This window comes from Bombus pyrosoma, linkage group LG3 (assembly GCF_014825855.1).
Source record: "Bombus pyrosoma isolate SC7728 linkage group LG3, ASM1482585v1, whole genome shotgun sequence".
In the NCBI taxonomy this organism is placed as follows: domain Eukaryota; kingdom Metazoa; phylum Arthropoda; class Insecta; order Hymenoptera; family Apidae; genus Bombus; species Bombus pyrosoma.
This window is the reverse complement of record NC_057772.1, coordinates 12,603,219-12,627,986: the sequence shown is the minus strand read 5'-3', so window position 1 is coordinate 12,627,986 and position 24,768 is coordinate 12,603,219. Positions and strand designations below refer to the sequence as shown.

The following is a 24,768-nucleotide window of genomic DNA, read 5'->3' as shown; positions in this document are numbered from 1 at the left end:
CCATGAATTTGTACTCTGCTGAAAACAGAGTGCAATAACATGTAAGTTATTAATCCTTTTTAAGTTAATTCAGGCAATAAATAAATAAATTTTAATCCAATCAAATTTTAAGAATCAGAAAAATTTCTAGACAATATATGGTACGTTGCAAATTTAATGACGATAATGGAATTGTTGCATATCAAAACAATTGAACATAACAATTATATACATACATATAATAAAAATGTCAGCTAGCTTGCTATATTATGCTATATTAAGCTATGTTCGACTAGAATTACAGAAATACAAAATTTTAGCAACTAACTATTTTGATAAATATAAAGTACTCAATAATTATGTTGAGTTGGGTAATTATAACCATTTTTGATAACAAAAAGCTTAAATAACTCATAATATTTCTTGTAAATAAATGTTACATACATAGATATATAAATTCAAACATTTGTAAATAATTAAAAAAAAAAAAATAATTTTTCTTACAGATGAATATCTATAATAAGTTATTGAAGATTTTGATATAAATGAAATGTTCCGTTATTTTGCTAAATTTTGTATAAAGATGTTCTATAAGTATAAGAAAAGCTACTAAAAAGTTGTAAGAAAAATACAAGATATAAAAGGAATGGTAATGGACTTGCAATTAGTACAAAATAAGAAGAGTTTCATAATTAATATGATTTATAAAGTGTTAATCCTGCTAAACCTGATATCAAAACGTTTATCACTGCTATTAATAAAGAAGTAATAATGATTAAAATATGTATTTATTATCTCACAAAGTTTATTTTAATGTGGCTTCACTTTAATGAATCAATTTAAGTATTTTCAGTCTCCTAATTTAAGTACTAAGTATCAGTTCATTATGCATATTCATATCTGATTTATCTTTTCTCCAAAATACTTAAAAACTCATGTGTGTGAAATCGAACAATACTAACTACTTAAATATTGTTCACTCCATATTCTTTCTATTTTGACTCTTCAATATTACTTTAAATATCACCTTAACAAAGTTTAGTTTGAGACAAGTTAGTATATTAACAAATTAAATTATATCATTTTGTATTAACATAAAGCTTCTAAATACTATTGCTCAAATTAGTATTTATTATTTGAATTTATTGAAATGTTTCTTTTCTTAAAATTTTATGTACTTTCTTAGTAACTATGAAATATATGTTAAAATTTTTATTCATTTTTTTATGAACTTGAAATATCTACATTAATATTAGGCTTTCAATAAAAACAAAAATTGATAATTACATCACATTAACAATATTTTAAATACATATACGATACATTTAATTTTTTAATATTTTACCTTTTTATTAAAAATGACTGATTGATTACAATTATTTTGAGCAGTAGAAATATGCCAAACAAATACAAACGCTTTCAAATATTGACATATTTAACTGTATATGGATATACAAAATATATACAAAAATATTGAACTTTGAGATGTTAAAATCAGATGTTATTTTTGTGCTTGTACTATTAGATTAGTTTTCGAAATTACATGTAGAAACATTCAATAATACAAATTGATGAATGTTGAACAATATTGTACAATTAGATTTTTCAATTATACACAATCTCAAATACGGATTTAAAAATTTAAATAAAACTTCTGATATTTTGTTATCAATAATGGTAATTAGTACATTTGCTGTAATAACTAATAGATTTTGTTATATTTAAGGCCACTATCGTGATCCTTGGTAATTGATTCTTCCAGACTGTATAAGATATTTTACAATGAATTTTTTTCCAATACGTTATGAGTTATACATCATATAAGTTTAATATTAAATTATCTATTTAAAAATAATCCATTTTAAATTACTTTTTAATATATTTTTTAATTTAAAAATAATGTATTGTGAACACGATCAATACTTTTACATGTTCAAACTTGCTATTTTCAAAATTTTTGTTTTTTATAATATATTTTACGTACATCCAAAATTATAATAAATACTTAAATACTCTATTCCCCAGTGTAGAGAGATTGCAACATATATATTAAAAAATATTTAAGAAATTGCTTATTGATTAGAGTTGTCTATTGGTTAAACAACTATTTAAAATATCTCAAGATATTTTTACAATGTTGTGAACCTGGTTCTGAATAACAGTGCTACAACTTGAATGTATACATATTGCAATATTTGAGATTTCAAAAATTTTTATATATTTAGATTTCTCAAATTATCTAAAATTTATTTTTTCTTAAAGAAGCTAGTAATGCTCTTGGATCCAGCTGCTGCTTTTTGTCTAGCTAATTCTTTCTTACCAATTGTAGTTTTTTGAGGCTATATAAAAAGATATATCATGAAAACCTATGTTATAAAAATGCATTGAAAGACACAAGTACCCTTTTTTAAATTACCTTTTCTAATTTAGTTGACTCAGGTGTTTTTGGTTTTAATACTGATTCATTTTCAGTTGTATCTTTCTTAGGTTTCTTTTCTTCAACGGTATCTTTAGGACTACTTAATTTCCGTTTCTTATTTTCTGATTCATCTGCTAAATTTAAATGTTGTGCTAATTTTTTTGATAAATCTTCTTGAAGATACTCTGATACAATGCCATGTGCATATTTTAAATATTCTAAACAAGAAATGAGTATATTAATACCTTTTCCTAATCTCAACATAAATAGATATTGTTTTATCCCTGAATGTTTATTGAAACAATAATTGAATTTGCTATTTACTAAAATTTTTCATGCATGAAATTTATTTCATATCTTACCCACTTCTGAAGCAGTTTCAAGTTTAGTACTTTTAACATAAGTAGCACTAATAGCACCCTGTGATACATGAATGCCCTTCTGTTTTAATACTTCAATTACTCTTTCCACTTTCTTATGCAACCAGATTAATGCTTTTTCTTCATTAAATTTATAAGCTTGTAAAGATTCATCTCCCTTACGATCAGCGACTAGAGTCAGTTTTAAATTCTGACATTGAGTAAGACGTGTCGTTTCTATAAAATCTTCATCCCAAAGACATTGTTCTAATGGTTGTGCTTGTTGCGACTACGAGTGTAATATTTTTACTAGTACTTAGAATATTAAATCCATAACAGAGTCAATTAAATCCCTACATTATGTCATAATAGATTAACATATATAATAATAAGTAAAATATAATAATGGAGATTTACCTTTCTTAAATAAGGTAATATTAAAAATATTGGATCAATGGGAGTAGATAAATGTAACTTTCCATCAGATTTTACATTATCATCTATAAACCATGACCTTTTATTTTCATCAAATGTCAGAACTTCTTGTACTGTTACATTGCCTGGACTAAATACAAACATTGCAGGTTGATTTGTAGCTGGATGTCTTAATTTAATAACATCAGGTACACCACCATCTGTATTATTTAAACTATCACCTGGAAGGCATAGAGATTATGTTGATCCATTTTATGAATATATTATTAAGAAATATAGTGTAACTAATGAAACAATAAGAAATAGGAAAATATTTAAAATTAATAAATAATAGGAAAATATTTAGAATTATTAATAAGTTTAATCATCTTGGGTAATACTGGTATATGTCTAACGGTTATAAATACTATATAATAGAGGAATTTAAATGCGAAATAATTTTTATTTATGCACCTTTCATTAGGAAAACCCATGTATTTGTGCCTGGATGTGAATTTGTTGTTTTAACACATTTTTTTGGTGATGCTTTGGTACGCGGCATATTTACGCGCGTTTTGCACAAATCGATATTACGTTAGGTTATTTATTCCTTTCACAGAATTTTCCCCTTGTATTAATGCACATACACACAACAAATTTAGCGATCAGCCATTTTTCGTAGAACCCTCAAATTGTAACGTCTTATTACTAGATAATTGAAATATATTATATTGTGTATCTCTTTTAATAAATAAACAGGTTAAACGCGACATGCCGCCAATGTTGTAGGAAACAACATTTGAAATCTCGATGCGTAGTCGAACATCAGTGAATGGTCGATGATCGGAGTATTAGCAGAAAAGAGGCGTTACCGCGCTAATGAGCCATCTTTTAAAAAAGAAAGATACATGAAAATCGTACTCTAGTGTGAAAGATTTAAACTACACATATGTCATTTTTACTGATATGATATATGTATATTTAATTCCCATGTAATTTTGTATAAAACACATTTTAATGTTTACATACATAAAAAAATATTGATAGTTTGAAAATATAATTTCAATCTATTTTAATTCAATAGCATAATTAACACTATATATTTTATTACGCTTATTATTTTTTCGTATATGTATGCCTGTATTTATATGTATATTAAATTTTACGTACATAGGAATATAACAATTATAAATATTCTCTATCCTATTACGTATATTTCTTTCACAATAGTCATACCGGGTGAATATATCTGTATAAAAACATATCTAGACTTAACTAACATAATTTTAATAAATTTAACATTATATAAAAATAATTAAATCAGCAGTTTTCGTTATATTTTATATTGATGATCCGACTAAATTTTTAAATCTTATGTAATGCATCAATATTGTATTATATAGATACCAAGAAAATAGTTTAATTATTTGGATGTGTAAAATTTTAATTTTTGCAATAAGTAAACTATAAAAAAATGTAAGTTTGAATATTTTACACTTATAACTTGATACTGGAAATCCTTCTTTGTTGATATTCTCTTATACAGGCAAAAACAATATTTAACTGCAAATAAAAATAAAGAAATTTATTAAAATAAATTACATTGCATTCTTCTTTTTGTAAGAGTTGCTAATATAGAATGTACTAAACAAAAAAATTGTAAAAGACGAATAACCTTCTAAAAATTATCGAAAGAAGTTGTTATAAAATTTCCAATTGAACTACAGTTATTCTATTATTATATGAGTATAAAGAAAATGCAACGATATAATTTCAAACTTAAAAATCCACGTATAGTGTAGCACAAATTTAGTAAACATAAGAGGACATACAAAATACGTTAACTGATGACATTTCCGAATCTTGATTTCATAATGATTAAGTAAATATGTAAGTATAAGTATATACGTTTATACATATAGTATTCGTTATGATGTCATTGGAAGCATTGTGGCCTTTTTTCTCTTACTCATTACTCACTCTCTAGTTAGTAAGCACCTTGAAAGAACTATGTACGTATGTACATGACGTGATGCGAAAGTGGGTGTGCCCATCATTGGTTACCCGGCTATCAAACGTAAAGCTTCTCTCCGTTTTTATTTTTCGGAAACAGTTTATTGGTAAATTTTTAAAAATATTTTTATTTTAAATACATTTTCATGCATATAAGCATAAATTAACATAAAAAATAATATTATAGATTATATTGCAATGTACAATACAGACATTTATATTATTTTTTGGTATTGATCAATTTAACTAACAATTACCTTTATTTATTTTAGGCAGTTTCCTGCGTAGTCAAAAATGTCACAACAACAGTATTATCCGTTTAAAGTAAGTATCTCTTAATTATTTATTAGAAGCTTAAAAATATTCTTTAAGTGACTGCTTTTAAGATTAGTCTATTTTTGGTATGAGCATTGATCGACTGTATTTTTATCGCTCCTTCGCTTGAGCTAATCAATCAGCGTTCAACTTCTCTTCGTATTATGAATATATATTTATAAAACAGTTTATGCTTTATTAGAAATTTAATATTATTAGTGTTATAAATTCTTTATATCATAATAATTTGCAATGGAGTACTTGTGTCCTTAGTTCGAATTATTGGAATATAGAAAATTAATTTAAATGGAAAAGAATTTACTTTAAAAAAGATCTACACACGCACTTTAGATATAAGTTCCATATTATGTTAATATAAAAAAGCTTTTTAATTTTAAGTATATATTTAAAAAATATATGTTTTTTGTTTTAATTTACTAAATATCGTTTTACTAAAATATATATTAGAAAAAAATTTGCATATTACTTAATGATAACAAACATTTTTCTTAATATTAATAAATCATATCTTTTTAAATTTCTTACATATCATAGTATCAACTTGTTGATAGCTTATAGTAATGATTTAAGTAAAAGATATAAGTAAAAGATTTAAGTAAAAAGATAATTATTATTCACATATGAATTGTATAATATAAAGACATATAAATATATAAATATTTTAATTTATTTAAAATGATATAAAAAAAATAATCCTCTATAGTGTACTCCGACGGTATATCCTGCGGAACCATTTGATGCAAATGCAGATGCTACAATGTTGCGTAAAGCAATGAAAGGTTTTGGTACTGATGAAAAAACTATTATTGATGTACTTACAAGGAGAGGAATTGTTCAGAGATTAGAAATTGCTGAAGCATATAAAACTTTATATGGAAAAGATCTAGTTAGTGATTTGAAAAGTGAATTAACAGGGAAATTGGAAGATGTTATAATAGCTCTTATGACACCGTTACCTCATTATTATGCTAAAGAACTACATGATGCAGTTAGCGGATTAGGAACTGATGAAGAAGCAATTGTAGAAATTTTATGCACATTGAGCAATTACGGTATACGTACTATTGCAACATTTTATGAGAACTGTAAGTCTAGCAATTACTTATTTTAATTAAATTTTAGAAAAATAAGTTTAAGTTTATATAGGACTATTATATAAAACATTTATATTTCTTAATTTAAAAATATTTTGTTCTTAACAGTATATGGAAAATCTCTTGAAAGTGAATTAAAGGGGGATACTTCAGGACATTTCAAAAGATTATTAGTTTCTCTTGTTCAAGCAAACAGGGATGAAAATCAAGGAATAGATCAAGCACAAGCTATAGCAGATGCTCAGGCACTTTATGAAGCTGGTATTTATAATAATACAAACTATTTTTAATGAAAAAGGAATATATAATTATTTTCAATAATTATTAATAAAATAAAAGAAATCTGTGTTTTGTTTTGATATAAGAATTATTAATCATAAGTAATATAATATATTTACTTGAAACATAATTATTTATTTTGGTATAGGTGAGAAACAATGGGGCACAGATGAATCACAGTTTAATGCTATTTTAGTAACACGTAGCTATCAGCAATTAAGACAGACTTTTATTGAATATGAAAAAATATCTGGTCATGACATTGAAGTTGCTATTAAGAAAGAGTTTTCTGGAAGCCTTGAGAAGGGTCTCCTTGGAATAGGTCAGTATTTTGTTTATAGAAATGCTTAATACAGTGTTCTCTGGATCATTGTAACAGTCATATTCTCAATACACCCTCATCATGTTTTGCTAGATCAGGTCCTCAGAGCCATGTGACTGATTATTAAAAAAAAAAAAAAAACGGAGCAAAGAGTGCATAACAGAAATAAAAATTTCTATTTCTCTCTTATGAGAATATTATCAATAGATAGATGAAGTCTTCCTAATTAAAATGAGTACAAATATGATCTTATTTAGACTCACTTTCATTGGGAAAACCTTATCTGTACGTTTGTAGTATGTTCGTTAATGTCTAATAAACACTAGAAAATTTATTTTTGCTGTAAGAAATCTAAACAATGCTCTATCTATTTGTAACTTCTTGATTTTCAACATAATTACAATGATGTGTGGGAAACTCACATTGAGTGAGTACACATTGAGTACAATGAAATTGTAGTATTGACATTATTGAACTATATACTATATATTTATGTTTTAATTTAAGAACTGTATTTTATATAATTTAATATAAATGATATTTACAACACAATTTTTACACAACAGTAAAATGTGTAAAATCAAAAGTTGGTTTCTTTGCTGAGCGATTATATGCCAGTATGCATGGTATTGGTACAAAAGATCGAACATTGATCCGCATCATTGTTTCTCGAAGTGAAATTGATTTGGGTGATATTAAAAAAGCTTTTGAAGAACGTTATGGAAAATCATTGGAAAGCTGGATTGCGGTATGTATTCATATTACTCTTTCTTCAATATTTTATGATATATTATTAGTTAGTAAAGTATTGTAATATGTCATTAAAATATATTTCTAGCAGTACACTGTATATATAATTCTATAATAAAATTGTTTTATTATATTAAAAAACATAGAATAGAAGTAAAGCTTGATTTTAACTAATTAAGTAATGCGATGCTCAGATAATACTCATACTCATGAGATACGTATTACATTATCGATCAAGCACTTAGTTCAGTATGTTAGGATTTATATCTAATTTATTAAGGAAAATAATCTTATAGATATATAATGGGCTATTCGTGTATCTAAAGAATTAAAGATAACTATATATATTTTCAAAAATTTTGCTCATAGTACTAAAATTAGGAAGTAGTAAAGATTTCATTCTAATAAAAATTTCTAACTGTAGATTACATCACATACAATTGAATATTAATGCTCAAATTAATACCTAAATTTTCTGTTCTAGGGTGATACATCTGGAGATTACAAAAAGGCTTTACTCTCACTTGTTTCTACTTAATTAAAAGAAAATATTTCATGATAAATTCCTAAGCTTTAATAATATTTATGGCCCAAATAAATGATGAGTGTCTTGCACACTTTTGCTTATACTTTTGCTTTACATCAATCTATTAATTAAATATATGGGTATAAAAGATTGTGCATTTTACTATATCTTTTACACAATTTTGGAATCTCTAAAGAATCTTTATGGTGCTATACTGTGCTTTTTATGATATACTAAAATTTATTTTTTATGAAGTATACTAGTTTACTAAATTGCATAGTTATATACTATTTTTTATTAAGAATGTTTATATATATATATATGTATATTTGACGATGAAAACCTACTATTTGTACAAATTGTTATAAAAAAAATCTTTATGAATATAAATATATTAAAATGTTAAACATTGTTTAGTACGTTGTATATTTAATGGCCGTGTTTTATAGATATATAAGTCTTAAAATATGTGTAAGTTACATCAGAGAGGAAATTTCCTCTCTGGTCTTATATATTTATCAAACATACTTTTATATAACATTTAATTTCAATATTTATAAATTCTACACATAACATTATTATAACATAATTTACTTTTAATAGTGTTTATTTTATACGTTTACAAAATTATTTTATATTTATTTAAAAAAAGACAATACTTTTATTTTTATATACACGTAAAAGATACGATAAATATTTATTTTTTTATATATACCTAACTTGTTAAATATGCAAACTTTACAGCATCTAACACAACGCAAATACTCAAATAAAAACCAATAATAAAAAAACATACAGAGAACATAGTAAGAGGAGATAGCATAAGTCCAATTCTCTTTTCACTATCCTATCTTACCTTAAGAAACTTTAGAAAATGTATACGACTGGTAATTAAGATACTAGAACTGAAATCAAATCTGAAATATACTATACTACAGTTTTATCTCGAAATAAATTTTGCCTATAATAACTGGTTTCTGACTCAAAATAAGCAACTCGCTATCCCCTCTTCTTCATTTGAATTCGCCGACAGAGTGAGAGATTCGAAACGAGTAAGTCTGTGAAAGCAAGAAGCCATACATTTTTGTGATCGAACGAATAGTGACATCATTTAATAGACAACGAATAGAATATATATAATGCTTTCTCATTCTAATATTAGCGATCCTGATGTGTTATATACTGCTCGGCCGATCACTTTATGAAATTGCCGTTGTCTCAAACCTCTCATTCCTTCTCCATGTTCTTTTTTGTCTCATTCGAGAATAAAATTAAGCCAAATAGTGCCGGTATAGTCTCGAATTGCTTATTCCGATTCGAAACTGTATATTACGATATATTATTTGTTATTCCATAATATATGATAGATCGTGTTATATTCTGCTATATTTTATTATATTACGTAGTTCACACAAGATACAGAAGATTATACAGATGCAATAATAATTTATTATAGTTAAAGTTAAAAAACAATTAAAATTACATCAAATGTATACATTTGTAACACAGGTTGTATCACACTTTAGATCTCACTGTAATAAACAAATAATAATGGAAGCATATAAAATTTAAAATTTGTGTTTGTATATTAAGTAGAGAAATAAAAACAATAGAAAAAGCTGATTTGTTAAAGAAATGTATTTCTCCACTTGTTGATATCGAGTAGTGATCATTTTTTCTTGTTATTTCTTAAACTTCTACATGCAAATCCTAAGGAAATATTAATAACATTAATTATAGCTATCTTCATAATCATAATTATATAGTATTATATACCTGTGTTATATTTGGTGTGTTTTTTATTAACAGAACATGTTTTATTATTTGATGGATAAAACAAAGCTGGCATTCTTTCAAAACATTTAAGCATTGGAGTTGGTAAGGTTTTGTCTAATGGAATCCAAGGTGGATTAGGTAAAGTGTGAAATATCTCATCATAAATTGTATGAATATCAAGATTATTTTTTCTGCAAATAGATAGTGGGACAATAAAATTAAATAATACATTATTTTACAATCACTTACCCTGAACTTTCTGCTAATTTAAAAACAGGAGCAAATGCTCCATTTCTTATTGTATGCCTCAAAATATAACGTCCTGGAGATAAATTTGCAAGAGATTGAATAACATTATGTAAAATTATTAAAGTATCTTCAACTTTTGTGTTATAAAGTCTTTTAATTTCATTATTTATAGATGTTGCTGTACGATGTTCTATTTGTAATATTTCTGATGTTTCACTTAATATTCGAACTAAAATAAATATACACACATTGCATTACTTTTGGATATATTATTGTAACATATTTCTATGCAAATATAATACAACTAATTTATTATACCGATATTTTTGATTACAAATAATTTACCTCGAGCTAGAAATGTATGAGGCCTAAATATCAAAGATACCCATTGTTTTAATCCTTCTTCTAATGTTACAGCTTCAGCACCAAGATCAGTCTGATGCTCTAATTTTGGTGTTAACAATAACAATCTTTGTACTTCATTCTCTAAAGTCTGTAAAAATAAGATAAATAATTAACTAAACACTATATTATTAATTTTAACTGTTTTTCTCAGACTACCTTTTAGAAACATTTCAATAAATTAAAAGGATATTAAATATTACATAGCAAACACAAACCTCAAACCCATGTGTTTTTGTTCGAACTAACATTTTATATTCTTTAATAACATCTTTCATTAATTCATTCTGTTCTGAAAGTAGTGACCCAATTGTAAACAAGTTATATGATACACAATTTTCCATCACTTCAGAGGTTCCATTTTGTATATCTACTAATTCACAAAATTGATTACTTTCAATGTTTTTATTACTTAATCTTTTTTCAGTTTTTATAGCTTATATAAGTAGTAATTTTCATCAAGACATAACTTGAGAGACATATATCTATATAAACATTACATATATTTTTACCTTCATTACTTGTAGAACTAAAGGAATTACAAAAATTAGAAGTGGTTGTATGCAAAGATTCTTCACAGTTTGTCAGATTCTGTTGAGTTAAAATTTCTTCAAAACTTTTATCCTCTTCTGATGCATTTGAAGAAGATAACTCATTGTTAATTTTTGTTGAAGCATTTTCATATTCTTCTTCTAATTTTAATAGTTTCTCACAATTAACATCATCAAATATATTATCATCTTCATTACTATTATTATGTAGTCAAAAGTGTAAATTGTAATGTTATTCATAATTAATTAAAAAGAGAAATATAATTTAAATAAAAATATGTGGAAAGAATAAGTTTCTACCTTACCTCTCTAAAGTTAAATGTTTGGTACCAATAAAAAAATATTTCAGAATATATTTATACACCCAAGTATTTTTTTCTGGTATAGTACTTGCAACTGGAGGTGCTGGCTTATCTATGTAGATAACATTTTTATCATTGTGCCTTTTAATGACTATGGGTAAAATCCACGAATTTGAATACGTTGGACCAATATTATTTACTAAACAATTAAGACCACTAGATGAAATTACCAAATCTACATTATTATCTTCGGCCAATTTTTGACAATTTGCATCTTCACTTACAGGTAATTTAAAAAACATCAATGATTTTTTGACATTATCTTTTTCAGGAAGAAATCGTTTTTGTAATTGTTTTGAATTTATATGTAGCATACATGGTCCAGTAAAAGTTGGCAACACTATCTTTTGTAATTTACCCTTCAAAAAAGAAAAAAAATGATTTGTAAGGCAATAAAACATAATATATTGTTTTTATTAGCTACATCTCTAATTATATACATTATTTATAACTACTTGTAAATAATATCTGTATTACTCACCAGTTGTAAACAATTAGAAAGAAATTTTACTTGAATATTTTTATCTGCTACAAATGGAATGCTTGTTACTTCAGTGTAATATCTAGGTAATTTATAAATACATTGTAACTTTAATTTCCAATGTAAATTTATATAATCTTCACATGCGATTTTAAATGATCTTTCATGCCATTTACTTTTTGCAAATTCCAAAAATTCATCTTGTTCTTGAGATATTATTTGTTGTAAGTCCTACAATAACAGACATAATTATATATTATAGAAAATAACTTAAAATTGCACTTATATAACTTCTTTATTAAGAGAGTAATTTCAATAATTTTTTATGACATTATGCTTTAAGTACCATATACGCTTCTAATTCTTTTCTCTCTATTTGTGTTAGCTTCGGTTTATCAGATTTTGAAAATCTTAACAAGACTCTTAAACACATTGCTTGTTGTTCCTTGTTTAGTTTGGATTTCTTAAGAGTCTTAAACATTGGTTTAACAATACCAGGTATATAACATTTGATCTTTTTTGTGTGCTTAGGTTCATATTCTTTCTCCATTTCATTTAAGTCAGGATCAGCATCCTTCATTAGATTTATTTTAACATTCTTGTAATCTTGTTCAATATCATTAAATGGATCTTTGAAATTGCCAGTCATAATTCGATACATTACACTTTCTTTCTCTAATCTTCCTTCATTAATAAAAGTGTTATCTATTAGGTCTTCCAATGCAGTATTCCTATTAAATTTGATACATAATATTAAAATTTTTATTTATTATAGTTTAGAAATTTACAATTATTTTATATCAATTTCAATAATCAATATTTAGATAATAATAAATGTATTTAACATGTACATACATTTTTTTATGACAAAGTATCTTAAACAACTAAAATATGTAATTAAGAATAGAAACTTTCATAATAATATAACAGATTACATATTTTTAATAAAGAATAAGAAAAAATATTTCTAAAAAATATTTTCTTCAAATATTTTTTATAAATTATTACATAAACATATGGAAAATAATTTACTTTATTAGTAAAATATAATTCATAATAAGGTTGAAAAAATACGAAAATTAAATAAAAAATACAAAATTTTTGTTTTGCATAAATAAAATTTATGGTTGTCCATCTCAAAGTATGAATCATAAATTTCATTAAAATGATAAATATCATCTATTTTCTGCTAAAGTAAAAAAATGGCAATAATCTTGGTGGTTTTTGCTGATTAAAATATATGCTAATTCTTAATAAGTTAAGATATTTAAAAATGATTCTTCGTACTTACCAATCAATACTTGAAAATCTATCCATGATTAATAAATTGAAATAAACTATTCATGAACTGCATATGCTCAATTATTCTTATAGAACTTTTTCATTTCTATTGTATCAAAAATTTGTTTAAATTGTATGATTTAGGTTATCATACATAAGTCATTAGCGTTTAGTTTCTAAATTTGTAGATTTAAAGTTCGCAACACTCTCTGATAACATAACATAGAATAGACACAAGTAAATTTTAAAAATAATTGTCTAGTTATATTAGCTTTGGACGCAACAAAGGATGATAAAAAAATAGGTCACTGCTTAATTGTTTACACATTTTGCTCTACTGCCCTCACTTTTCACGTGATCAACAGAACACTAATTAGTTAAATTAGCCCCCAAAAATGCTAAATTCCACAAAAAATGGTACCTGAAATTTTACTGCACGAACTTATACAAATTATGTGCAGAAACAAATCCTATATATTTTAGCACTCAAGACTTTGACATTTCAAACAAGATTGAGTTCTTGCGATTAGCGTTATGTAAATGCAATAGAGCAGAAACGCGTAAACATTTTGTCATACCCTTGATAATAGGTATGACAATAACAGGTAAGATATAACTATCATAGTCATTGACGTGCACAAAATTTATTATGCTTTCCGTTTTACAAATTTATTATCATAAACATCGTATTCTATTTACTCTAATTACATTTCTGGTTGCTGTAAAGAAAGCTGAAAGTTCGTCCAAAACCGAGAGGCACGGACTAAAGAAAAATAAATAATACATTTCTGGTTAAAGTAAAGAATTCATAATTGCTTTACGATGTTCTCTTTCAGCTGTTGGTGAATGGTGCAGTTTTAATCCCTTTATCTTGCTATACCCCTTACTAATGTCATTATTTAAAAAATACATAATGTGAAAAAAGGTTTCCACGTATAAAAAGAAACAATTTGTAATAATTTTAAAGAAAAAAGTTTGTAATGGAGGTGTTTGTAATGTAGGTATTAAAAATGTAAGAATTGATAGTTATGTTTTCAAAAATATATGTGTTTCTTTCTTCTGAATAAATACAAGTAAAAACTTTATAAATTTGTACAAAAATAGCAGCCAAGATCTCACGATTGTACATTTCTTCTCTCGCCACGCATATGTACGTTTTTCCCAAGTGTACCGATGACGAGATGTGCTAATAGTGCAGCCATTGACCGCGAGAGGCCCTCTGTATCCATTTTGTAGCAAAATTTCGCCGATAAGCAATGATGATCTCTACTTATTTCTGGTCATGCTTTTGGCTATATTTCATCGTGCCATGGTTAAATCAATTAATTTAACCTATATATAAGTGATATATAGTGACAATAAATAATGTTCGATATATATTGATTATTATGGTGTGTACAAGCTATCGGTAAGATTCACGATTGACAATAAATAAACGTAAACACTTCTTGATATACAAAATAATTATAAGAATATGTTTTACATTTAGTATTTGCCTTCGATATGAATATATATATATATTATTCGCAAAATTTTACACAATATGCTGAGTCCAAATTTTTTAATAACATATTTCATAAAATATAATTAAACAAAATGTATAATCAGATATAATACAAAAACGTATTGTTATTTACCTAGTGTCCACTTTCTTTCACCATTATTAACAAAACAGTAAGTACAAACTTGTAATGTGAAATAGAAGTAAATTTTTTTTTTAAATATATTCATTAATAAATTGTATTTAATCAAATGAATAATGTATTGTAATAAATGGCATTGCTATATTTTGACATTTGTATTAGAAATGTCAACTTTAATATTACTAACTATTACAAAATAATTGTAATTTAAAATGTTTTCAAGAAATTATATGTTGTTCATTTTTGTGTCTATTGAAGAAAATGAGTATATTGTAAATGTATATGCAGTTATAAATTCAAAACAGTTATAAAATACAGTATAGAACAATATTGTTATATAGTAGGTTATTAATATAAATCTTTCAAGCAGGCCAAAGTTATTTTGAGCATACATGCCTTGAAGGTTGGTTGCCAACCTCAGAAATTCAGAATCTACTTCTTCAATTTTATGTATGAAAACAATTTTGATTAAACTTATTTAAAAATGGACTCAGATTCTACAGAAATGGTGAAAGAAATAAAAAATAAGGTAATATTACATTGGAATTGTCGAGGTCTTGTGGAATTTCCTGAAGCGATAAGGGTCTATGGGGGCCACATTCAAGAAATATATTTGAAATGGAATAAACTTACTACCTTACCTCCATGGATTATAGAACTCTTTAATGTTACTAATTTATATATCTATGGAAACTTAATCAAAGAAGTACCTCCAGAACTTTGTCAAATGACTCAATTAACAGTTCTTGACTTAAGTGCAAATAAATTAGAGCAAATATCTCCTTCCATAGGAAACTTAGTTAGCCTAAAATCTTTGTTATTAAATGATAATTCTATTAACAAATTACCATTTGGTAAGTTGTTTGATGCCATAAGAAATATCAAATAAATAACTTCATTTAACTTGAATTTATATATAATTCTTATAGAAATGAATCAAATGCATAACTTAGAAATTTTGTCTATTTCTGGAAATAAATTTGTTGCATTACCAGAATGGATTGGTTCCTTACCTAAATTAAAAGAATTAAGTGCTGATAACAATTGTTTGAAAGAACTTCCAAATAGATTGACTTTATCTCCACAACTATCAATAATTTCAGTATGCTCTAACAGGTTGTTATATTAAATAATTATTACATTAAATCATAGTTTATTATCGATAGGTTTTTGTTAACATTTCAAATGCTTTTATTTTATGCAGAATAATTTTTATGTAGGCTAAGATATTTACCATTAAATGGATTTGTATCATCCCCTTGCATTAGATTTGATGCAAATATATATTTGAATTATTTGTCTTATCCACTTCTTTATCAGTTAACATCTCAAATTCAAGATTCATATATTCAAAGTCAAAGAAATATCTTGGGCTATAGGTATGTACATTTTATAGAGTATATACAATTTAAAAATAATATAATGAAAAATGTAACCTTAAAGTGTGTTAAAATCCTTTAAAACAAATTTATTTGCATTTGTTACTGAATCTATAAATATATACAATCACAGATGTTTTACAACCCATTGTGAGAACAATACATTATATACAAATATAAAGTTAAAGATAAAAATAGATGCTTTACATGAAAAAGATACTGATCTCATGATTGATTTACCACGTCAGCTTTTGAAAGTTCATAATATACATGAAAATAAAGTTATTTCTTTATGGGAGTTAGCTTTAAGAAAAGTTTATACTGAAAGGTAATTGCTTATTTTTACCAAACTTAGACTTCTAATATCATTTGATATTCTAAGAATACATTATCTGATTGATACTGAATTTTAGATATAAACATACACTTAATATTTCTGTATCACCTATAAGCATAAATGTTCAATATGAACCAATTGCAATAAAAAATTATCAGAAACTTGATTTTAATGTTTCATGTAATTTGCTAATGAATGGTCCAACTAGTATTTGTGTGAATTTTCAATGTCAAGAACCAATATTCACAGAAGCTTGGATTATTGTTGGTGTTAGCCATTACACAGAGTCTATAACAACAGTTGCATTGTGTTGTTGTAAAAGGTAAGATAAGTATTATATACAGATCCATATATGATAATGGCTTTAATTTTTCAGATGTGCAGCTGAATTTTCTAAACATTCCAATATGACTATCAGACATACTTGGCATTGTATAAATTAATGATATTTTATTAAATAATTCTGTAAATAAATTGCATTAAAAAAATAAAAGTTTAATGTCTTAAATCAGAGTAAAAAGCTTTGTATCAATCTTCCAATATCAAAACATTTACATATTATTTTATCTTACAATGGCTAGTACTTTGCACTCCCATCATACGAAAAAATTATTTATTTTATTTATTATATAACTGTTTTTAAAATAATATAATATTTCTTTAGAATTTTAATTTTTAATTATTTTACATGTTAAATTTTTACTTTTTGCGCAGTAAAAAATTTGTTTAGACCATTCTAATAATAATTTTTTATAAAATTCTATATTTACGCTATTAGGAAATCTAAAGCTCTATCGCGGTCGATATTACATTTTAAAAGTGCAGTAGATGCCTTTTCTTCAGGGAAACCTAAATCTCGTAAGACACATAGATTTTCATAATAAACTTTGGCTTTTTCTTGATTGTATTCTGTAAGAGCAAGAGCTTTTTCAGCATCTTCTCCGGAAATTCCAATTTCTTCTAAAGCTTGCACAGCCAATAAATATTCTACAATCTTTTTATTATCTTGACCACCTAATTCGCGTATAGCACGGGCAGCTCTCGATAAAGGAAATCCCATATCGCTCAAATGCCGAGCTAATTTTTTATCTTCCTCTGTTAAATCCAATAATAAATTCATAATAGCAACTTGATTTGTTACCATAGGTTCTTCTTGCTTTAATGTTTCATGAGTGCTAGTGTCGGGACTTTCTAAATTTGGCCAAGGTTTCCAATCCTATTGTACATATAATGGATAAGTAATTTAAAAATTGAAATCATTCAAAAGTATGCTACATTTTATAAAAAATACTATTACCTCCATGAGTGGTCTTTTTAAATCTCTTTGAAGTTCTTGTACAATCGCAGATACACTACGATGTTTGACATTCTCTTGTTCATTAACTTGTTCTTGGTCAATCGTTTCATTTTTGACATTATCATTTTTTTCTTGTGCATGAATTTTCGACTTATCATTAACACTTAAATCATTCAATAAACTCTCTAATTTTGCTGGTGGTATCCATTGAGATGTAGGCTGTAATACCTAAAATATGAACAATATATGTGTTAAGATTATGATTCACTTCTTGATTATAATAATTAAGAGATATTTTATTAACCTGAGCAAGTTCTTCCATTTCGTTAATTGTTTTTAATTCCATATTATCAAATGGACTGCTTGTATCATTATCAAAATCAGCATAGTCAAGACCATTTGCTTTCACATGATCTTGAAGATCATTGGCAGGTGGAGATAAAGGCTGTGGAGTAAGAATTGTTGTTTCAGGCACAGGTGCATTTATAGGCTTTGTAGTATCAGGCAATGGAGGTGGCGGTGGAGGCGAAAATTCAGTTTTTTGTTTCTTCCTTTTCTCATCTAATCGTGCATGCCGCGCTTTGTTATTTACTTGCCTAACATTACGCCATTCTGTCATCTATAAATTAAGTTATTGCGAATTATAGTTCATTTATTTCATTGACTAACATACAAGCTTATATTTGAAACCAAATTTACATTAATAATTATACAAATATATTAAGAAAGATCATAGGATCAATCTATATGCATTGTAAAATGCAAATTATTTTCAAATAAATGTATATCACGAGTTTATGTAAAGTAATACTTAACCTTCTCAAGTACTGATCGTTCCAAATTGAAATCATAAGTTAATTTGGATACATCCGGTAGTTTATTATTATATGCAGCTGGTAAACATATTTTTCTTGGAGGTTTATAGGCCTCTGCAATTTTAACATGTACTCCATCCATGTATGATGCAATTAAGTCACATTGTGCTGATACTGAGGAACGGGCCATATCTCAGCATTAGAAGTTCGGTATTTTTAAAAAATAGTCAAAATTTTAGTCACTACTATTAATCTTGTATCATAACCTCATATCGTATTATTGTAGTTATATTTGTGTAGTCAAACTACTTTTCACTATTAATAATGCATATTTTTAGGAAGATACACAAAAAATCACATGTTTCTTATTATATTATATGTTAATTATATTAAGTTGCATTTGACAACTTACGATGATTTGAATTTCTGATCTTCAATGAAGCCATATTGAATTCGCTACACACTTAAAATCGATAGAAAAACGAGAGAGAGAATCGATAAAACATTAGCCTTTTAGATTTTTAAGTAAAATAAGATATAATTTAAAACTAAAATATGAAAATTTATTTTGACGATGGTTGTTTAACAATCATTTATTTTTTATTATTTATTAACAATAAATAAGTTATTATCAACAGCGTCACAATAAATATCATTCGAAAATTTAACAATAAAATTATGTCTTTCATACCTTCATGATTTTGAACTGTTATCAATTTTAACTATACCTATTATAATACAAACATATTATCTACATATATATATATATATGCATAATTAAATCTTTTAGTTCATTTTGTACCATAGACAACAGGTGTTGTAATTGACCTTGTTGTGCAGTATAATTTGTTACACAGATATATTTACATGTACATATTGTATACATATACATGTATGTAAGTTAATCAATTGAGCTAAATAACTGTCATATAAATCTTTATCGTATAATGGATAACCTTTTACTTTTATCTTCTTTTTGATCAACATTGATACTTTTTTGACTTTTGTGTTTTAAATTATTGTCACTTTTTAAATCCTGTAATTTCTTTGCTTCCAAAGCTTTCATATATGCAAGGAAAGATGTCCAGATTAAACTACAAAAACTTACATAAATTACACGATTATGTTCTGGGACAAAAAAAAAGTTGATTGTTTGTAAAATGGGCCACACACAAACACCGACCTGAAAAATAATAGTTATTTATAATTTTTTGCTTATTTGTAGAGAATGTATTTTATATTAATTACATATGTATATATTTTACTTTGTAAGTAGGCCAGAATTTATGTTTGACTTCTTCAATACATTCAGCCACTGGTTTCATTTCAAGTAAGTTCATACCAAAAAAGAAGCAACACATTGCAGTAGGACCATATGTGACTTGTTCTATTAAAGCCTAAAAAATAAATATTATTAATCTTTAACGTTACATCTTGTGAATACTAATTGTTTCAATTAATTTTAATATACTTTGGTAATTGCAGACTTCAGGTCTGATTTTGGCCAAAAGTATGAAGAGCACCGCATCCAACAATATAGTGTTGGAGCTACAAAAAACCCACCGTATAAACTAAATCTTAATGCTTGCATATAATTTAATTCGTCATGTCCTGTTAATTTTTGTTGTATTAGACTTCCAGTCGGCCATATGACAGCATAAGAAACCATTCCTCTTACAATCGGATATTTTTTCGATACCTCGCGGATTTTTATAAAAATAAGACGCATTTTTGCAGTGGTTACTGAAATACAAAACATTTTGATTATTAATAAAATATAATATTATAATATTATTAAATAATCTTCATTATAAACAACTATAAAATCGATGAAACAACGCATAGGCAAACTAAATGAAGTTTGAAACCTGAACAATTAAATAAAAAAGCTGAAGCTACTGTTGTCTAGAATATGTATTTGTGTTAGCATATGTACTATATCATTGTGTAATTTATATTCGTATTTGTTCGTTCCAAAGGATTTGATAAATTTCATGATTTCTTTGTTCACGGCACGTGACAAACTAATTCAGAATGAATGATGCTACGCGCCAAACAAAAGAGTGCGTGCAATGTTTCAGAGATAGAGTTGTATTTTCTATATATGTATATATTATACGTATACAGCTACTTTCATGTATATCCAGAAAAAATTTTTTTTGGAAGTTATGACAATGCAAGTTATTGTATCGAACTGTCATCTAAACTGTACTGTTTACTTTTTTTAAATATTCTGATAAGTTATCAAATGTGATAATGACAATACCATATAGTATCATAAGACTTACAAATGACAAAATTATGATATGTAAATTATCTGCTTATTCATATTTCTTTTTTATGCATACCTGTTTTTGATAAGAAGTTGAAAAGTTGATAATGTCACCGCGGTTTGTTTGAATGTGACGCGAGAAAACTCGCTGCACCGCGGATTTGAATGAAACAACAATTCTATAAGGTCGATACATCTGGAAATGGTTCACTACTAGGGAAACACGCGCATACTGGCAATCGCCGGGACGAGACTTATATTCGACACGCGCAAAAGTACCAGCGATGACGAAACTGTTCGATCCATTCTTATCTGTCCTTGGTAATTTCGCGTCTTTCGAGTACAGTTTTCCAATAGTTTCATATATCGTATAAGTGACTACACATCACAGTTTGATTACGTATGAATAGATGATGTCGATAACAATGCGTAATGAGAGCAAAACAATATTGGAATGCCTGACGTCAGAGAAATTTGAAGTAAGAAGTAGATGTAGGTCTAATTATTGAGATTTAATCTATTCGCTTAAAATGGATGCAAAAAAGTTTTAAATAAAACATTTATAGATAAATTGTTTTTCTATAATTATATAACATATATATAACAGTATTGAAAAACATGACTTCATTATAAAGTAAATTATGGGTTCTTGGTCTCCTTAGTTAAATTTTGTTTCCGTTTAAATTTATTTTTCTTAAATAACTATAATATTCACAAACTTAATTAGTATCATTGAATGCAGTAACAAACGTACAATATACAACATGGAAAGTATATTATAAAGAAAGTACAGATATACATGTACTCATTTACAATAAATCATGATAATCTTTATACATTGTCTAAGAGAACAAATTCATACAATTATACAGAGAATGTACATTTTATATTATCTCAAATAATTGTTATCTAAACAAATACGTAAAAAAAATCATATGATAAAACATGTACAAAGCTTATAAAAACAATGCTAATTTGGGCATAATATATCATTCATAAAAATATTTATCTTTTTGATACTTTCCTTGTATGTAATAACTATAAATAAAAACACATTTTTTCATTTTGAATGCATACAAGGATAAAGTTTGTAAACAAACTTATAGAAATAAATCATGCGTCATAGATTATAAAGAATCTGTTAATATTTGGAGCTTTTGTTACTTAATTAAACACAGTTATTCAAACATTTTTCTTTATAACTTGTATTATTTTTTTATTTCTACTAATAAAAAAATACTGCATGTATTCAATGATCGTTATCCATATCCATTCTTTAAAATTATATACACAGAACAGCCTTCAGAAATTGTCAACAAATTTTTCTGCAATTTTGCACATTATTGGCACAGTCTGAACCATTCAATCATTTAAACTATATAACTTGTTACTCATTTTGCTGTAATATCAAACAAGTCACAAATTCCTTCATTTTCACTAAGATTAAAGTGGTAATCTTTTTCACTGGGTGGAGGACTTAATCTTACTAATGGTCCATAAACTGAAAATAAAGTTTAGAAAATTATGTGAATATTATGACTTATTCAATTGTCCAATCCGGATATTGTTATTAACTTTTTACTTACTGTCAGAATAAATTTGATCAAATAACTCTAAGTCCTTTTGAGCAATATCTAAAATTATATCAAGCAATTCAACAATATTATTTACTATATTTTAGGAGTGTGTTTTAGGAGTGAATATTATTTACCTGAAGTACTAACATCCCGAAGTACTATCTTTGCTTCTATTAATTCTGCATCATCCTCTTCATCTTCATCAGATATAACAGGGTCAGGTTTACTGGTTCCTTTTGGGGGCCTAAGATTTAAATTGAAATTTGTAATTAAATTATAATTGATAATTGATTTTTTAAAGGACTGATACTGAAGCATATTACAAATGTAAGATCTATACCAATAGAATAGATTTTTCCTTAATATCTATTCACCCCTATAAAGATCATTTTACTCTATGCTCTCTGCAGATCAAAAATAATATTTTACTATTTTTGATGCGAATAGAGCAAACTTTTTTACATTTATAAAGCTACTTTTACCTTCCAACTCTTCTCTTTGGTTTAACATTAACTTCCTCCTTTTTCTCTTCTTCCTCTTTTCCTCTTTTTGTACCTTTTGCTTCTTCTTGTAGTCTCATTTCTAATATTTTATTATCATATGTTTTAGCTAGTTCTGGTTGAATCATGTACACCTTAATTTCTCCAGAACTACTTTTTAGAAACATTTCATAATTTAGTTTCTCATCATCTTCAGATGTCTAGCAATAATGATATACAATCAAATGTACTTATATTAATACACTTAAGATTATCCACAAGTATATATTTCTTTAAAAGTAAATTAATACCTGTGTTATATATTTTGGTACGCTTAATTCTGTATCAGGTGGAGCTTGAATTCCTAATACAAAATCATCAGGAAAATTTTCTTTAACATCCTCATAAGTAATATATGCATATTTCCTATTAATTAAATCATTCTCTATATTTTTAATACTTTGTTGAATCCATTGAGTATGCATATCTAATAATTGTTCATGATCTTCTAATTTTTTTATTTCATCTTTCAAATCGGTTAATTTTTCACCAACTTCTTGAGTATTACAACCTGGACCTGCTCCTCTGATAATATATTTAGAGCATTATATTAGACATGACATATACAAAAATGTAGTTGTGACATGTTAAAGGATATATAAAGTATTTTATAAAGGATGAACATAAGTGAAACATACTTCCATTGGATGCTATTTTTGCTTTTCTTTTCAATGAGTCCAATACCTTCAAGAACGTTAGTAATATCATAAATTCGTCGTTTTTGTCGAACTTCTAAGATATCAGCTGCCTAGAACATTATAAAATTGCTATCATACGTTATCAAATACAATCGTAAATTGTGTTCTATCTTTTAGGTTATGTAGGATAGCACGTTGAGGTATTAAAATTTGCAACATGTTTACTGTGTAATGTTAAATAGAATTAATTTGCGACATAGAAATTATCTACGATAAAAATATATCGCGAATGAACATGAAATATTGACTTCAGTGAAACTTATTTCAAAATTCCCGCAAGCTAGAAATGGCGTGTACGCCCGCGACAACTTAACCTAGCAAGTAGGTTAACTTTTTATACTTAAGCGTTTATGAAAGCACTTACTACTTTTAAATCAAGGACACCATCCTTTGCTTTCTGTAATAAAGTGACAAAACGAGTCGTTAATAGACCAAGGGACTTTTCAAATCTACTTTGTTGATTATCTGCCATTCTCGAGGTCGTTGTCAAAATTTTCAAAACTCACTATTCCCTTCGAAATTGCCGCAACACCACAGACGCCATCCTAGTTAATGCGCAAGAAGTATTTAAATATAAGCGCGTCTCTAGTGTCGACATACCGTTAAAAATGTTGCTTT

At 26.3% G+C, this 24,768-nt stretch overlaps 7 protein-coding genes and 1 long non-coding RNA gene across 21 annotated transcripts; 2 read left to right on the top strand and 6 right to left on the bottom strand.

Annotated features, from left to right (window-relative positions):
- Positions 1 to 748: 748 nt before the first annotated feature.
- Positions 749 to 9,780, bottom strand: LOC122565895 (ribonuclease H2 subunit B). Of its 2 annotated transcripts, XM_043722391.1 has the most exons (7): positions 4,847 to 5,029; positions 4,667 to 4,734; positions 3,646 to 4,059; positions 3,175 to 3,413; positions 2,761 to 3,046; positions 2,396 to 2,616; positions 749 to 2,318 (listed from the first exon to the last, which is right to left on the bottom strand). In XM_043722391.1, exons 3-7 carry the CDS (start codon positions 3,731 to 3,733, stop codon positions 2,226 to 2,228), a joined length of 927 nt encoding a protein of 308 aa, XP_043578326.1. In that variant the 5' UTR covers positions 3,734 to 4,059; positions 4,667 to 4,734; positions 4,847 to 5,029; the 3' UTR covers positions 749 to 2,225. The 2 variants fall into 2 exon arrangements, with proteins under 2 accessions (XP_043578326.1, XP_043578327.1); XM_043722392.1 differs by lacking the exons at positions 3,646 to 4,059; positions 4,667 to 4,734; positions 4,847 to 5,029 and adding an exon at positions 9,348 to 9,780.
- Positions 5,174 to 8,642, top strand: LOC122565894 (annexin B9). The gene is made up of 7 exons (XM_043722390.1): positions 5,174 to 5,291; positions 5,457 to 5,508; positions 6,224 to 6,605; positions 6,723 to 6,875; positions 7,042 to 7,215; positions 7,782 to 7,963; positions 8,450 to 8,642. Exons 2-7 carry the CDS (start codon positions 5,479 to 5,481, stop codon positions 8,501 to 8,503), a joined length of 975 nt encoding a protein of 324 aa, XP_043578325.1. The 5' UTR covers positions 5,174 to 5,291; positions 5,457 to 5,478; the 3' UTR covers positions 8,504 to 8,642.
- Positions 9,781 to 9,917: 137 nt separating the features above from the next.
- On the bottom strand, positions 9,918 to 14,164 carry LOC122565888 (little elongation complex subunit 2-like). 2 transcript variants are annotated; one of them, XM_043722370.1, is made up of 10 exons: positions 13,604 to 14,164; positions 12,659 to 13,043; positions 12,313 to 12,543; positions 11,775 to 12,190; positions 11,431 to 11,666; positions 11,137 to 11,291; positions 10,862 to 11,009; positions 10,517 to 10,745; positions 10,268 to 10,458; positions 9,918 to 10,201 (listed from the first exon to the last, which is right to left on the bottom strand). In XM_043722370.1, the coding sequence occupies exons 1-10, from the start codon at positions 13,627 to 13,629 to the stop codon at positions 10,161 to 10,163; spliced, it is 2,058 nt and encodes a 685-aa protein (XP_043578305.1). In that variant the 5' UTR covers positions 13,630 to 14,164; the 3' UTR covers positions 9,918 to 10,160. The 2 variants fall into 2 exon arrangements, with proteins under 2 accessions (XP_043578305.1, XP_043578306.1); XM_043722371.1 differs by having other exon boundaries at positions 11,137 to 11,288; positions 13,604 to 14,163.
- A 57-nt stretch (positions 14,165 to 14,221) lies between these two features.
- LOC122565898 lies at positions 14,222 to 15,724 on the bottom strand. Its single transcript, XR_006316309.1, has 2 exons — positions 15,231 to 15,724; positions 14,222 to 14,925 (listed from the first exon to the last, which is right to left on the bottom strand). It is a non-coding gene; the product is annotated as an uncharacterized LOC122565898 (long non-coding RNA).
- On the top strand, positions 14,826 to 17,472 carry LOC122565891 (leucine-rich repeat-containing protein 28-like). 11 transcript variants are annotated; one of them, XM_043722380.1, is made up of 8 exons: positions 14,827 to 15,001; positions 15,235 to 15,267; positions 15,731 to 16,090; positions 16,166 to 16,352; positions 16,457 to 16,615; positions 16,749 to 16,943; positions 17,029 to 17,274; positions 17,329 to 17,472. In XM_043722380.1, exons 3-8 carry the CDS (start codon positions 15,742 to 15,744, stop codon positions 17,393 to 17,395), a joined length of 1,203 nt encoding a protein of 400 aa, XP_043578315.1. In that variant the 5' UTR covers positions 14,827 to 15,001; positions 15,235 to 15,267; positions 15,731 to 15,741; the 3' UTR covers positions 17,396 to 17,472. The 11 variants fall into 11 exon arrangements, with proteins under 11 accessions (XP_043578316.1, XP_043578315.1, XP_043578314.1 ...); XM_043722379.1 differs by having other exon boundaries at positions 15,083 to 15,267; XM_043722385.1 differs by having other exon boundaries at positions 14,835 to 15,001; positions 15,791 to 16,090.
- A 214-nt stretch (positions 17,473 to 17,686) lies between these two features.
- LOC122565892 lies at positions 17,687 to 19,617 on the bottom strand. Of its 2 annotated transcripts, none has more exons than XM_043722387.1 (5): positions 19,477 to 19,617; positions 19,066 to 19,379; positions 18,554 to 18,868; positions 18,250 to 18,477; positions 17,687 to 18,168 (listed from the first exon to the last, which is right to left on the bottom strand). In XM_043722387.1, exons 2-5 carry the CDS (start codon positions 19,252 to 19,254, stop codon positions 17,719 to 17,721), a joined length of 1,182 nt encoding a protein of 393 aa, XP_043578322.1. In that variant the 5' UTR covers positions 19,255 to 19,379; positions 19,477 to 19,617; the 3' UTR covers positions 17,687 to 17,718. The 2 variants fall into 2 exon arrangements, with proteins under 2 accessions (XP_043578322.1, XP_043578321.1); XM_043722386.1 differs by having other exon boundaries at positions 19,066 to 19,238; positions 19,477 to 19,581.
- Positions 19,603 to 21,683, bottom strand: LOC122565896 (mpv17-like protein). The gene is made up of 4 exons (XM_043722393.1): positions 21,413 to 21,683; positions 20,536 to 20,807; positions 20,330 to 20,461; positions 19,603 to 20,247 (listed from the first exon to the last, which is right to left on the bottom strand). The coding sequence occupies exons 2-4, from the start codon at positions 20,791 to 20,793 to the stop codon at positions 20,002 to 20,004; spliced, it is 636 nt and encodes a 211-aa protein (XP_043578328.1). The 5' UTR covers positions 20,794 to 20,807; positions 21,413 to 21,683; the 3' UTR covers positions 19,603 to 20,001.
- A 218-nt stretch (positions 21,684 to 21,901) lies between these two features.
- LOC122565893 (transcription factor E2F4-like) lies at positions 21,902 to 24,766 on the bottom strand. The gene is made up of 7 exons (XM_043722388.1): positions 24,515 to 24,766; positions 24,091 to 24,200; positions 23,704 to 23,977; positions 23,396 to 23,613; positions 23,048 to 23,157; positions 22,923 to 22,970; positions 21,902 to 22,837 (listed from the first exon to the last, which is right to left on the bottom strand). The coding sequence occupies exons 1-7, from the start codon at positions 24,620 to 24,622 to the stop codon at positions 22,728 to 22,730; spliced, it is 978 nt and encodes a 325-aa protein (XP_043578323.1). The 5' UTR covers positions 24,623 to 24,766; the 3' UTR covers positions 21,902 to 22,727.
- Between the last annotated feature and the right edge of the window lie 2 nt (positions 24,767 to 24,768).